This window comes from Perognathus longimembris, chromosome 23 (assembly GCF_023159225.1).
Source record: "Perognathus longimembris pacificus isolate PPM17 chromosome 23, ASM2315922v1, whole genome shotgun sequence".
Taxonomy (NCBI): Eukaryota; Metazoa; Chordata; class Mammalia; order Rodentia; family Heteromyidae; genus Perognathus; species Perognathus longimembris.
In genome coordinates this window covers 28,015,741-28,031,319 of record NC_063183.1, presented here as the reverse complement: position 1 = coordinate 28,031,319, position 15,579 = coordinate 28,015,741, and the positions used below count along the sequence as shown (strand labels likewise).

General features: G+C 41.9%; 1 protein-coding gene across 1 annotated transcript in view; it reads right to left on the bottom strand.

The window, feature by feature from the left end:
* The window catches only part of Cep152 (centrosomal protein 152), a 64,557-nt gene that overhangs the window by 27,941 nt on the left and 21,037 nt on the right, over nucleotides 1-15,579 (bottom strand). Inside the window, 8 exon segments of the mRNA XM_048332451.1 lie at nucleotides 1,626-1,761; nucleotides 1,886-2,014; nucleotides 3,077-3,186; nucleotides 4,298-4,426; nucleotides 7,782-7,983; nucleotides 12,145-12,308; nucleotides 13,292-13,383; nucleotides 15,079-15,226. Of these exon segments, the coding sequence (XP_048188408.1) occupies nucleotides 1,626-1,761; nucleotides 1,886-2,014; nucleotides 3,077-3,186; nucleotides 4,298-4,426; nucleotides 7,782-7,983; nucleotides 12,145-12,308; nucleotides 13,292-13,383; nucleotides 15,079-15,226 (1,110 nt within the window).

Genomic DNA, 15,579 nt, shown 5'->3' with positions numbered 1-15,579 from the left:
ACCATGCTTTAATATAACTTACTGAAAACCCTCTGTATGGAACATTTATTCAAGCCTTTGAGATTAACGCATTAAGCCTGAGGCAGGTGGCTTTCAAATTGTGGTCTGTAGACTGGTCCCCCCACCCTTCATCAGACGTGAGCCTTGGGAAGCACTGTCACCCGCACAGGGAAGGAAGAGGCTGGCCCTTGTCCACCTGTGATTTTTGTCCTGGATGCTCACCAAGAGCAGCTTGGAAGACCCAGGCAGTTAGAATTACTGCAGCTCTTCTGGCTTCCCTGAAAGGAGCCAGCACTCACACCCTCCCCTCTAGAACCTCCCCCACCCACGATGAGACCACACGCAAAGTAAAATGACAATCGGCTACCAGAGAGAAATGCATCCGAGGAAAAGGTCTCTGGAAGAATATTCTGGTGACTTTTATTTTTTGAGAATACTCTGTGTAGTGCTCACTGGATTAAGTAAGGTTTCACAAGTAGTTGACAAATGCATTAAAAAAAAAAAAAAAGTAAGCTGAACACTGGTGGCTCACACCTGTAATCTTAGCTACTCAGGAGGCTGAGACCTGAGGGTCACTGTTCAAAACCAACCCGGGCAAGAAAGTCTGTGAGACTAAGCTCTAATTAACCACCAGAAAACCAGAAGTTGAGCCAGGGGCTCAAAATGGTAAAGCACTAGAGTGGTAGAACAAAAGAGCTCAGAAACAGTACCCAGGTCCTGAGTTCAAGCCACAAAAAAAAAAACAAAAACTAAAAGCAGATCCTTGGGTTTTAGACTGAGTTGATCCACTCTGACCTTCTAGAATAAATCTACAAGGAAATACCATTTTCTTCTACATATATGCTATTTCCTATAAAGGCTTTTTGGTTTGGTTATTTTTTGTTTGTAGTGCTGGGATTTGAACTCAGGGCCTTGGCATTTACTAGGCAAGTGTTGGACCACTTGAGCCCTATACCCTGTTTTGTGTGCCAGTCTTCGGGTTTGAACTCAGGGACTGGGCATTGTTCCTGAGCTATCTCACTCATGACTAGCACTTTACCACTTGAGCCACAGCTCCACTTCCAGCTTTTTTGGAGTTAATTAGAAATAGTCTCATAAGCTCTCCTGCCCAAGCTGGCTTCAAACTGTAATCCTCAGATCTCAGCCTCCTGTGCCATACCCTATCTGCTCTAGGCTATTTATTCACTTACTTTTCAGGTGGAGTCTTGTGTCTTCTTCTCGACACTGGCCAGCCCAGCACTGATTGTGCCCCCTACAGCCTCTCCCTTCTCTGAAGGATGATAAGCACACACCATCACATCTAGCTTGCTGGTTGAGATGAAGGTCTCAGTAACGTTTTGCTCAGGCTAGCCTCAAACTCCAGATCCTCCCAATCTCTCTCTCCCATGTAAATGGGTACAGGAATAAGCCACTCTTCCCAATCTCCTATGAAGGTTTTAATACTTATTATACTACTTACTTACTGAATTGTGTGAGCTCTACAGCTAGACAGCTATACTATATAGCCAAAAGTAGAGAGACTTCTATATGAGAACTTCTCCACACCAAGTAATTAAATGACCGGTACCAAGGCCTGGAGAAGGGAAGTGACATAGAAATGTTGCAACCCTATACTCGTACCATACCTTCTGCTCCTGAGCCTGTTGTTCCTTTTCAATGGTCTTCCTGAGTGTGGATTCTAGATTATCCTTCTCTCTGCACACTTCTAGGTAACATTCCTGTACAGCAGCCATCTCCTTATTCATTTTATCCAGGTCAGACCTTGAACACATAAACAACTAAATGACCACAAGACCAAGGGCTGTATAACAATTTTCCTCCAGATTACAGGCCAGAAGAAAGTCATCTCTATAGCTAACGGGGAGCCAACCCTTTTTAGTCTCACCTGAGTTGCAAGTGAGTCCCCTCATAGACCTCAAAGAGCTGCTGCTTCTCCAAAGCATGCTTTGCTAGCAGGCTCTCCCGTATTTGGGCTTTCATCGCTTCGTGGTGCTGGTGGTACGTCCTCTCACATCTGGTGACAGAGGGCAGAGTCTTAAAGCAACGCTAGGCATTACTAGAAATAGACTAAAACAAACTGCTTGGCTTCCTTCCTTCCTACTTTCCACTGCAAACTAAGGACAGATTGCTTTTCCCCAACACAAAACAGTAATGGATCAATTTACAACCAATAATTTTTATGAGAATCTTCAAATTTTTCTTTCTTCATGTTTCCAAAGGGGAAAAAAAAACCTTGGATGTGAGAATGTCCCAGACTTTCAGACAGAATTGTGTCTGTTGAGAACTTCTAAGCAAATTAATTGAAACAATTCAGGGTATGGTTCCAAAACTCCACATCATATGTACTAAACACAAATACTAGTAGTATCCAACTTACAAGTAAGTTATGTTCCAAAAGTCTGTCTCAAAGCTTATGATTTGGTATTTAGAAGACATAATTCCTCCCACAAATTTCTTCTTTTATAAAAGATAATTCCCCAGGTTAGTCTTTTGTTTTCTCAGAAAAAAAAAAAAAAAGCACAAGAGCCAGAACCAAACCACAAGCACTAAACATTTGAACTGCAATTCTGAAAGTGGCACAGAATTTAACCCGCTTCATAATGCTGATCCTGAAGAAAAGTTCTAATCTGAGAAGCCAGGCATCTCTGACAATCCAAGATCCAATGAAGACCGTACCTAGCATTTTGTTATCTTTTCTTCTTCTCCTTTTTTTTTTTTTTCTTTTGCCAGTCCTAGGCCTTGGACTCGGGGCCTGAGCACTGTCCCTGGCTTCTTTTTACTCAAAGCTAGCATTCTGTGCTACTTGAGCCACAGCGCCACTTCTGGCTGTTTTCTATATATGGGGTGCTGGGGAACTGAACCCAGGGCTTCATGTATTCGAGGCAAGCACTCTTGCCATTAGGCCATATTCCCAGGCCCCCTTTTTCATCTTTTCTTTTTTTGGTACTGGGGATTGAACCCAGGATGTTGCACTTGCTAGGCAAGTGCTTTGCCACTGAGCTACAGCCCAGCTAAAACCTTTTTATGGGGGAGAGGAATAGGCTTGGAGGAGACAAGTATCTACAGGAGAACTTACCTATCCATAACTTCTTGCTTATCACGATCAAAATCCTGTACCATTTGTCTCATTTGATTGCATAAGGCTTGATTTGCAGTTCTCAGTTTTTCTTCAGCTTCTTTAAGTTCCTAGACACAAAAATTTTAAAGTATTTAGAGGAAATTGAAAATCATTTTTAAGGACTAGTCTAACCTCAATCATCTTAACATCTCTCTGTGCTTGATTTTTGCCCTGTAACATTGACATAATCTTATTTTTATAGTAATACCAAAAAAACCTCTCATACCTTGCTGAGAACATACATATACTCGTCTTTGGTAAAAGAGGTTTCTGATAGGAGTCAAAACTTTCTTATTTGTTTTGAAATATATGAAAATATTTAACCACAGAAGTAGTGTAGTAGGGCAAACTAACAAAATAAATCTTAGAAGTTAGCAATTTTCTGTGACCATCTAAATAAGCAAGGTTTCTCTTTTTGGACAAGGGCTGGCTACAGAAGAAAGTATCTCTATCAGCCTTGCTAGTGCACAGAAAGGAAACAAATTACACAAACCATCAAATGAAACTGTACCCAAACCTCAAAGGGAAATATACACACAGAGCTATCTAACTATTTTCAAAATGTCTGTTTTAACCTTTGTAATTAATAAGGTCATGAAAATTCTTGTTAAAATACAAGAGAGAAAGAGAGAGAGAGAGAGAGTGTGTGTGTGTTTCAGTCCTGGAGCTTGAACTCACTCAGGGATTGGATGCTATCTCTTCTACCACTTGAACCACAGCTCCACTTCTGGGTGGTTTTGTTTTTGTTTTTTTTATTTGTTTGTTTGTTTGTTTTGTGTGTGTGTGTGTGTGTGTGTGTGTGTGTGTGTGTGTGTGTGTTAGTTAATTGGAGGTAAGACTCTCATAGATTTTCCTGCCTGAGCTGGCTTCAAACCTAATTCTCTGATCTGCCTCCTAAGTAGCTAGGATTATGGACGTGAGCCACCAGCGCCCAGCTATAGGACATTTTTGTTTGTTTTGTTTTTTGCCAGTCCTGGGGCTTGAACTCAGGGCCTGAGCACTGTCCCTGCCTTCTTTTTGCTCATGACTAGCACTCTACCACTTGAGCCACAGCGCCACTTCTGGCTTTTTCTATATATGTGGTAGTGAGGAATAGAACCCAGGGCTTCATGTATACGAGGCGAGCACTTTGCCACTAGGCCATATTCCCAGCCCCAGCTACAGGACATTTTTAATTACCTGATTTTGTTGTTGTAAAGCTTGGACTTCATTTTTAAGTTGCAAGATGTCATCTCTGACAATCACATCAGAAGAGGAAGCGTCAAGTCCTAATTGATTAGCTGGTTTTTCTGAGGTATCTGTTTTAGACTAAGAAGAAGACATAAGTCTGCCAGGTTTTTCCCAAACTTCTATGTATTCATTTGAAATACTTCCATACTTACCAAAGTTATAACTTAGCATAAATCATTTCCACATACCTTTTATTCATCTTCCTAAAACAAACATTATCCAAACTAGCGAATACAATTAACACGGATGCATAACCAACTGGTCTACAGACCCTCTACAAATGTCTCCAATTTTCTTCTATGTCTTTTTTAAGCCTCATAATCATGGCCCAAGATTTGTCTGGGATGGGAAAGGGCTTCTAACAGCTGCTCTCACTTGCGTTTCTTCTGCTCCCTCTAGGGTAGAAATCGCTCCCTGTATGTTTACCTGGTTCTGAGCTTCTATAATGTTTGGGTAAGGTCAGGTATTATCTCATGCTAACGCAAAGGAAAACCACCCAGGCTCCAGCTCAGTCTACCAACTCACAGAAGAGCAGCAGTCTTCCCTTCCTATCCTCTTAGCCTCTCTTCAGATCTGGGGAAGGAAACTAATAAGATTCTAAGATCTTACTCATTGTAACAGCTTTTTTTTTTTTAAAGTCTCTACTTTCTAAAGTTTATGATACTCCTTTGTGTTTCTTCCAAATTGAGGAGTTTTTATTACTGACACTAAAAATAGCATCTGTTGATACTGAAAGCCTCTATTTATGACCAGATTTATACCCAGTTATGACAGATCATCATGGCAAGCACATAGACACTGGGTACATGTGAGCACAGCAACTCGAACGCCTTTGCCAAGGGAAGAGTCACTTGAATAGCTCAACATTTCCTTAAAGGTGGAATACTGAACGTATAATCCTCAAAAACCAACAAAAAATGTAATGCAAAAACTGTATGCCTTGAAAAGATTATAGATGGAAACATTCTGAGCTGGCTACTAAACATTGCCTACGGAGGTGTTTCGAATTTGTATATAACTTTAACCTCGAACTTGAGATAAGGCAAAGATCTTGGGCTGGGGATATGGCCTAGTGGCAAGAGTGCCTGCCTCATATACATGAGACCCTGGGTTCGATTCCCCAGCACCACATATACAGAAAATGGCCAGAAGTGGCGCTGTGGCTCAAGTGGCAGAGCGCTAGCCTTGAGCAAAAAGAAGCCAGGGACAGTGCTCAGGCCCAGAGTCCAAGCCCCAGGACTGGCCAAAAAAAAAAAGGCAAAGCTCTTTTATAGAGATCTCTCTCACTCTTACACACACACACACCTGTTTTATTATGTTCATTAAAAAAATTAGTGTGGCTATGGGTCCTGAGGGCTAATTAAGCCCAGACTGGTTTGTCCAAGGCCTTTATCATAGTTTCCCTTAATAGTCCAGTTGTTCATCTGCAGTGAGTGGCATCACAGTATTGGATCTCCTTCCCATCATTCCAATCTCTCAATTTTCATTGTGAGAATAAAACCAGAGCTGCATATTCTGGCTTTATACAGAAACAATTTTACAACTGTAGATGATGTTCCTGGGCAAAAATTCAGCTTTAAATTAACCACTGCTATGAAGTCCTATGACAAGAAAGAAAACTTTAAAACTCTGAAGTAATTTTAAATTGTTCTATATATGATGGATATAAAATGCATTACAGGGGCTGGGGATATGGCCTAGTGGCAAGAGTGCCTGCCTCGGATACACGAGGCCCTAGGTTCGATTCCCCAGCACCACATATACAGAAAACGGCCAGAAGCGGCGCTGTGGCTCAAGTGGCAGAGTGCTAGCCTTGAGCGGGAAGAAGCCAGGGACAGTGCTCAGGCCCTGGGTCCAAGGCCCAGGACTGGCAAAAAAAAAAAAAAAAATGCATTACAAAGTATGTATAACACAGTAAAATTTATCAATATTATTAGTGTTCATGTAAAAAATGCAAAGGAGTCTATGCAGTCAAGATTTTTTTTCCTGGCTGCCTTAATTCTTAGAATATGCGCTTCAAAATACTGTAGAGAGAATTTTGATGACCCAGTTCTCTTTCCAAACCTATTTGAACCCAGGTGCTGGTGACTAATGTCTATAATCCTAGCTACTCAGGAAGCTGAGAGTTGAGGATGAGGTTCAATGTCAGCCCAGGCAGAAAAGTACAGGAGACACTGATCTCCAAGTAATCACCCAAAAACTGCAAATAAAATTATGGCTCAAAGTGGTAGACACTAGCCTTGATACAGAGATAGTACCTAAGCCCCACAACCGACAAAAAAGAAAGAAAGAAAGCTACCTGAGGCAGTTTAAACTTAGATTTGGTCTTTCTCTGAATAGATTTTCCTATAACACGAAGAGGAGTTCAATATCAATTAACTAATCTCTCGATTTTATGACAGCTATGACCAGTCTTTTTTTTTTTTTTTTTTTTGGTGCCATTACTAGGCCTTGAACTCAGGGACTATATGCTTTCCTGGGTAGTTAATTGGAGATAAGAATCTTGTGGGCTTTCCTGCCAGGGCTGACTTCAAATTGTGATCCTCAGATCTCACCCTCCTGAGTAGCTAGGATTACAGGCATGAGCCATTGATACCAGACTAATGATCTTTCTTTATAAAAATAAGTGTTGGCAGATCTACATCTTTTTGGCCTTTACTGAAGAGTTCACAGAGGGTGATCTTGTAGTCATGCACCTACTCCCTTAATCCCACCTGCTTATTTGCTATATGCTTCCATAGGTTTCTCCCCAGGGCTGATTTTGTTTCCCACCTCCTCACCTAGATTGGTCTTTCAGGATGAGGCTCAACATCCTTTTTGGCAGGATTTCCCTAAGAGCAAGGGCAAGCAGGGATAGCTCTTCCTTCTAGCTTCAAATACTTCTAAAAGGGGGTGCTGGGGATATGGCCTAGTGACAAGAGTGCTTGCCTCTTACACATGAAGCTCTGGGTTCGATTCCCCAGCATCACATATATAGAAAATGGCCAGAAGTGGCGCTGTGGCTCAAGTGGCAGAGTGGCAGCCTTGAGCAAAGAGAAGCCAGGGACAGTGCTCAGGCCCTGAGTCCAAGCCCCAGGACTGGCCAAAAAAAAACTTCTAAAAGGGTCAAATGAACCTCTGAAAGTCAAAGGCTTAAGTTGAATGTTCAAAGTGCAAAAGTTTCCTTCATGGGGCTGGGGATATAGCCTAGTGGCAAGAGTGCCTGCCTCGGATACACGAGGCCCTAGGTTCGATTCCCCAGCACCACATATACAGAAAATGGCCAGAAGCGGCGCTGTGGCTCAAGTGGCAGAGTGCTAGCCTTGAGCGGGAAGAAGCCAGGGACAGTGCTCAGGCCCTGAGTCCAAGGCCCAGGACTGGCCAAAAAAAAAAAAAGTTTCCTTCATGACATCTCTTTGCAGTGACTGCTTTAAACCCTCCAGAAGGTACAAACCTCAGCCCTGGTGCTTTTATCCTCCTTCACTTGCTGGAGGTCTTCAATCATCTTCCGACAGTCCTTGAGGTCATTCTGTAACTGAGACACTAGATGGCGCTTCACTGAGTTACTCCCCAGTAGTTGCTGGACTTCTGCCTTCAACCTCAGGATGACCTCGTCTTTCGAAAGCTCCTCCTTTGGGGCCTCTGGATGTACAACACTGATGGAGAAATTGTGGGGTTATATCAAGGAACAGTTCACACATGCTTCTTCCTTTAAAGCTCTAACCACAATGGTGGCCATGTTTTCCTATCTATATACTAGTATTGCAAAACAACTTTATTAAACTTAGTCATTACTTGTTCATTTACTTTATTTTGTGGTGTTATGGATTAAACCCAGGACTTCACACATGCTAAGCAAAGTGTTCAACCACTGAGCAACAGTTCCATGGATGTTAAAGGTGGGGAGGGAGGAGAATACTACACACCGGTCATCCTAACCAACCACTGGTGCTACCTACCCCCATCCCATCCCATCCCATCCCTCCCTCTCTCTCCCTTTCCGACTCTTTGCCTCTCTGACTCTCTCTGCCTCCCTCTCTGACTCACACCTGTAATCCTAGCTATTTAGGAGGCTAAGATCTGAGGACTGCAGTTCAAATCCAACCCAGGCAGGAAAGCCCATGAGACTCTTCTCTCCAATTAACTACCAGAAAACCAGAAGTGGTGTTGTGGCTTAAAAGTAGTAGAGCACTAGCCTTGAGCAAAAGTGCTCAGAGATAGTCCTCAGGCCCTCAGTTTAAAAAAAAAGAGGGAGGAGGTAACAAGTGGATAAGAAATGTACTCACTGCCTTACATATGAAACTGTAACCCCTCTGTACTTCACTTTGACAATGAAAACAAAAACAAAAACAAAAACTAGAGGCCAATGCACATATACCACTTACCCCACAGCAGCCCCTAACCCTTTTGTTTGCATTTTGTTTGGGGAATAGTGTCTCACTAACTTTGCACAGGCTGGCTTCATTCTGGATATCCTACTGTCTGCCTTCAAAGTAGCTGGTATTATAGACATGTGCCATTAAAAAGGGTTACTATTCTTTAATTTTAGGTGATTCTAAATAAAACTGTTACACTGTTGCACATATATGAAAAGAAGAGAATTAACAAAAATATTAGGAAGATTTTTTTTTTTGAGTAGTTTACTGGAGATAAGAGTCTCATGGCGTTTCCTGCCCTGGCTGGCTTCAAACCACAATCCTCAGATCTTGGCCTCCTGAGTAGCTAGGATTACAGGTGTGAGCCACCGGCACTGGGCTTAGGTAAATGTTTTTAATGTTATAAAAAGCTCTTATATTTCTGTTTATGTAATGTATATCATGTAAGTATATCTCATGTAAGAAAGAGAGCAAGTTTATATACTCAAACTACTTCTCTCCCTCCAAATATAGACATAAATAGCTGTAGACAGCATTATGTAAGAAATAAAATACATTACTATGTGTCCTCATACACTGTCAGATGTGGTGAATAGCACTTACTTACTGATTTTTCTGCTTGAATGCTGACCACTGAACTAGCATACCCTGTCCTAGAGGTAGCCAAGAGGCAAAGAAAGTGCTTGCTAAAATAACTTTCTCTTCTTTTTTCAAAAAGGAGAGGGGCAGGGAGGGAGCTGGGGTTGGTGACCAGGCACCCCCACCAGCAGAAGGCTTGCTCACTGGGCCCTATGGAAGTTGGATCCCCTAAATCCAAATAAACTGTGGTCCCTTATGAAGCCTGCTGAGAAGACCAAAGGGAAAAGGCATTCCACTTGTTAAATGTTTATTATTTGAGTTTAGCAGCCAACTATAATAAGGGAGAGAGGAAACCGTCTGCAAGCTGCATACAGATTTAGCTGCTTAAATTCCATGAATCTAAAATATAACTTTGAGGCTAAACCCTTACATTTTACTAGGTGGTAGCTTAAGGGACAAGGTAGACAGATGATAAAAGCAGCATTGGGTATTTGGGTCAGCTCAAGTTAACAAAGAACTAAAATGTTCAACATGGGAATCATTAGCTTCCTTTTTTTTCCCCCCCTAAGGATCATAGTCTACCAGAGGAAAGGCACTAATCTTTTTCTTTCCCATATCCTTTAAATTTGATCTGAGAATAAATATTTTTCATTTTCTCAATGCCAAATTATCATCTATTAAGCCACTAGTGGGTGGGATAACTATAAGCTGTGTTTCTTTCCTTAAAATTGTCCTGCCTTTTCCTGGATGTCTTCTTGCTGAACCTCAACAATTAATCACTCTGATTTGTTTTTCTATGCTTTCTCAGTTGAACAGGCCAGTCATTTCTTTTACTATAATAATACAGATGTGTTATCTCCAGTGTGTCTATACTTCAGAATGATTTAAGAATTGGGGCTGTGAATACTGAGTAACAAGGAAGTATAGAAGTAGCTAGGTGTGGTAATGCACACTTGTCATCTCAGTACTCAGGAGGTTGAAGCAGGTGGATGAGTTTGAGGCCAGGCTGAGCTACAAAGTGAGACATGTCTGAAAAGAAAAGAGGATTGAGAAAGTAGGGAAGGGGCTGGGAATGTGGCTTAGTAGTAGAGTGCTTGTCTAGCACGCATGAAGCCCTGGGTTCGATTCCTCAGCACCACATAAACAGAAAAGGCCTGAAGTGGCGCTGTGGCTCAAGTGGTAGAGTGCTAACCTTGAGCACAAAGCACCTCAGGAGAAGCACCCAGGCCCTGAGTTCAAGCCTCAGGCAAAAAAAAAAAAAAAAAAAAAGCGGGGGGTAGGATGAGAAGAGGGAGGAAAGTAGATCATGATGAAATATTCAAAAAGTTGAATACATATGTGTGTGAATGGATGGATGACTATGTATACATACTCAATTCCAAGGCCAATCATGGCACAAACTAAAACAAAGTAATAACAAGTTAAAGAAAAATCTTTTGTGGAATGAACTACATCAAAGGGTACAAAGAATGAAGTTGAAGGCCAAAAGGTATGACAGTCGTGTAAATGGGCCTATCTTGGGAGGGAGGTGAAGTGGGGTGGGTTCAGGTATTATTCTGCTGCTGTGCCACTAAGCCATATTCCCAGCCCTGCTGTGATCTTTTTTTTTTGCCAGTCCTGGGGCTTGGACTCAGGGCCTGAGCACTGTCCCTGGCTTCTTTTTGCTCAAGGCTAGCACTCTGCCACTTGAGCCACAGTGCCACTTCCAGCTTTTTTCTATATATGTGGTGCTGGGGAATCGAACCCAGGGCTTCATGTATACGAGGCAAGCACTCTTGCCACTAGGCCGTATTCCCAGCCCTGCTGTGATCTTCTTAAGCAAAGTATTTCACCTCTTGGAGCTTCAGTTTTCTCAGCTCTAACATGGTAATATTGGAGTCAAAATCTGTCTCTAGAGAGAATACAGAACTTTTTTACGAAGTATGTGTTGAATGCTAGGTATATGTTTTCATGTATTTTTGTTTTTTGTTCTGGGGTTGATTTTTGGTCCCGGAGTTGGAACTTGGGCCCTTATGCTTGCCACTTGAGTCACGTTCCCCCACCCCCGGCCCCGTGCCAGGTACATGCTTTCAACATATAGGGTTTAATATTAAAAATACTGTGTATGTATCCTAATTGTTAGAACAGATGAATAATCTGTTTTTAAATTTACTTTGTGTAATTTCAATACAAGAATCCACCTTTTGCCTTTCTGAAACTGATGTTTCTATATGAGGCAAAATACAGTATCAATACTTCAGATTTCTATTCATTCAACTTCAGAAATGTATACTTCAGTAAGAATAGGCAGTGCCTTGCCGGGCACCACTGGCCCATGCCTGTAGTCCTAGCTACTAAGGATTAAACAAGATCTAAACATAGAGGTTTCTTAAAAGCAAATCCAAGCAGAAAAGTCTTCAAGACTCCATCCCCAAAATAATCAGCAAAAAAAAATGTTGGAGTAGAGGTGTGGCTCAAGTGGTAAAATGCTGTGACTAAAAGACCCGAGAGAGAGCACAAGACCCTGAGCTCAAGTACTGCTTACACACTGAAATATAATTTATTAATGCCTCTATAACCCAGGTCCTCGGAGGCAAAGGGGCCAAAGTTAGCTTGAAACTATCTGAAAAATAAATATAAAAACAAATAAGCAAATATACAAACAAAAAAGCAAATGGACTAGAAGAAGTATAGTTTTAGTAGTAGAGTTTGCAAGCAGGAATCTTTGAGTTTCATCCCTAGTACCCCACATACAGAAATAAATTCCTGAAGAGCACACTTCTTCAGATTCAAAAACCCCTGATCAGGTCATTGTTCCTACATGGGACACCTGTTTACCATAGTCACCACAGTAGCGCAGGCTCTAAACTCTTCATTCAATACCTGTTCACTTTGGATTGTTTCCAGTTGACGTTCTTAATACCCAGATCCACATATGATTCCATGAGTTCCATATTTAATTCCCCCTCTGAGTCACCTGGAAGTATTCCCAGCTTTGCAGCAGATTCATAAAGTGAAATCTCATTTCTCAGTTCTGTTAATTCCTCCTAGAACACAAAATTATTGAAAATAATTTTCTTCCTTTTCCTATCTGAAGCAATCAGTCATTATATGTTTCAAAAAAAATTTTAATGATTAAAAAGTAGAAAAACGGGCTGGGAATATGGCCTAGTGGCAAGAGTGCTTGCCACATGAAGCTCTCGGTTCGATTCCCCAGCACCACATATATAGAAAACGGCCAGAGGGGGCGCTGTGGCGGGAAGAAGCCGGGGACAGTGCTCAGGCCCTGAGTCCAAGGCCCAGGACTGGCCAAAAAAAAAAAAAAAAAAAAGTAGAAAAACTTCAAATACACTATTATTACCAGGCATTCTAAATAACTTCATAAAAGTCAACCTGAATTAGGTTTCTAAACATACAGAATGGATGTGTAGGAGAATGACTAATCAGATGGATGGATGGATGGATGGATGGAAAGGATGGAAAGATGGAGCAAATGCAGGCAGTTTCTCATACCCCTATCCTTTATATTTTGTCTTCTGTGAATATTGTCCTTCAAGATGAAAGGCAAAAGCCTGCTTTTTGGCTTAATACAATAAAAGACAAACTACTTGGTTTGCTGAGAACATGCTGTATTTTAGCCTGTCCCAATGAAAAAGCAAAATCCTGGAACTCTTTCTTCTCCAGGCTCTCATTTCAGTGGAAAATGTAAGTAGCATGGGGATGGGGGCAGGATGAGAGAATCATAGCTAAATAAAAACTGCCCACACCTGAGAATAACGTCTGTCTGGTGTACACCTCTTGACGCCCTCCTGTGAAGGAGGTGGTGGGCAGACTGGCAGGAAAGGGCAGGGCCCTGGCTCTGCCACTGGCTTCAATACTCAAGAGTGTGGGGGAGATTCTGGTGAACTAGTGTGGGCTGGTTTGAGGATGATTTTGCTACCTCTATTACATAGAGTAATCAAAGATTGAAAAAGGTGATGTCACTATTGACTAGCTCAGTTCCATGGCCTCTTCCAAGTGCTACACTCACTTGCAAAGCCTTGTTCATATTTTCGCTCAGAGCATGTGCCTTTAGTGCTTGCTGCAGCTGGAACTGAAGCTGAGCCACCTCCTGTATGGAGCCTGGAGAAAAGAACAAAACGTAGAAAACAGTAAATGTAAGGGAATGAAGAACCCACCAGCTACAGAACTTGAGTCCACTGAGGCAACAGAAGGTGGTGTTTTGTTTTGTTACCAATCTGTTTAGAAGCATAAAAGTTAAATCCATTAAATCTATTTCCAAGATTTGGCATGAAGTCAGGGATGGGAACTCAGGCCTGTAATCCTAGCCACTTGAGAAGCAGAAATCAGGGGATCGCAACAGTTCAATGCCAACCCAGCGTAAGAGTTCATGAGACTTCATATAAACCAATGAAAGCACACAATGGCTGGGGGCTCAGTGGCATGTACCTGTCATAGGGTACCAGCAAAACAGGGAAGCACAAGGAGGTTCACAGCCCAGGCAATGAAAGTAACCACTGCCAACAGGGGTGTAGCTCCACTGCTAAAGCACCTGCCTAGTAAGCCCAAGGCCCTGAGTTCAAGCTGCAGCACTGCCAAAGGAAAAAAAAAAAAGATCTAGTATGGTGCCATGCCCTATATGTCCTTGGACTCCTGTGACCTTGTTATGAGTCAGGTCAGCCAGAGGGAAAGAACTTAGAATATTTATTTTTCAATTTTGTATATGCCCTTCACTTAATATATTTCAGAAATAGGCTGAGTACAGGCAGAGCACTGTCTATGCATGTATGTTCACTTTATTTGAAGAAAAAACGTTAATGCAGACACTAACAATACCTACTTCTAAGCAGTGAAATGGTTGGTGATTTTTATTTGCTACTTTATATTTTTCCTGCATTTCCCAAATTACCTAATAAAAATGAGCTATACCTTTATATATAACATTATTTCAACCAGGGCTGGGGATATGGCCTAGTGGCAAGAGCGCTTGCCTCGTATACTTGAAGCCCTGGGTTCGATTCCCCAGCATCACATATACAGAAAATGGCCAGAAGTGGCGCTGTGACTCAAGTGGTAGAGTGCTAGCCTTGAGCAAAAAGAAGCCAGGGACAGTGCTCAGGCCCTGAGTCCAAGGCCCAGGACTGGCAAAAAACAAAAACAAAAACAAAAAAACAAAAAGATAAGAATACTTAACATTATTTCAACCAAAAAACCACAGCTAGGTGCCGGTGGCTCACACCTATAATCCTAGCTGCTTAGAAGGCTGAGGATCTCAGTTCAAAACCAGCCTGGGAAGAAAAGCCCATGAGACTCATCTCCAATTAACAACCAAAAAGAAGGAAGTAGAGCTGTAGTTCAAATAGTAAAGTGCTAGCCTTGACCACAAAAGGGACAGTATTGAGGCCCCAAGTTCAAGCCCTATGACCAGCACCAAAAAATACAACCAGCAGCATACATGCTGTTTGGCTTTCTCTATTCCTATATGATCTCTCTGCATATCATGGTAGCTTTTTCTTTTTTTTTTTTTTTTTAGTGGTACTGGGATTTAAATTTAGGGCCTTGTCCTTGCTAAGCAGGTTTTCTACCACCTATCCTTTTTTTGCTTTATGTTATTTTTCAGATGGATCTCCTGCATCTTTGCCAGCCTCAGAGAGCAAAATCCTCCTACCTATGCCTCCTGGTTAGCTAAGAGCAGAGGTACACCCAGCTTAATAATTGAGATAGGATCTGGCTAACTTGTGGTCTAAGCTGGCCTCATCTGCCCAATCTCTTTCTCCCTGGCCTTTTGAAGCGATATAAGCCCAGGAAGATACCCACCTGACTGCAACAAGTTGGCACACTGGTTCTGACTCTCCTCCAGGCTTCTCGTCAACCTGGTAATGATCTCTGTCTTCTCCAATCTGGCCGCTTCTTGATTCCTTTCCAGTTGTTTTACCTGATCTTTCAAATGAGAGCAAATGTCTTCCTACAAGGAAACGAGTTCAAGAAGACATGTCATGACCAGCTTTAACACACACTAAAGTTTGAAACGTTGATTTAAACATGTCAGCATCTTTCACAAGGGCAAATGCACAGAACGAAGTCAGGAAAACACACATGTGATCTTGGCTGAGGCTCAACTTCTCAGTCTCTTTCTTTTGTAATACTGCTAATAAAAGATGAAGGAGAGGACTTCCAAAGTCCCTATCTATTCCACATTCACAAAATGCTGTATTTCTAAAATTAGATTTATTCATGCCAAAGGGAAGGTTTGTCCTCCTATTTTCATTTCATGCTGTCAGTACCAATGTAGGTAGGGACACACATGAAAGCAAATCC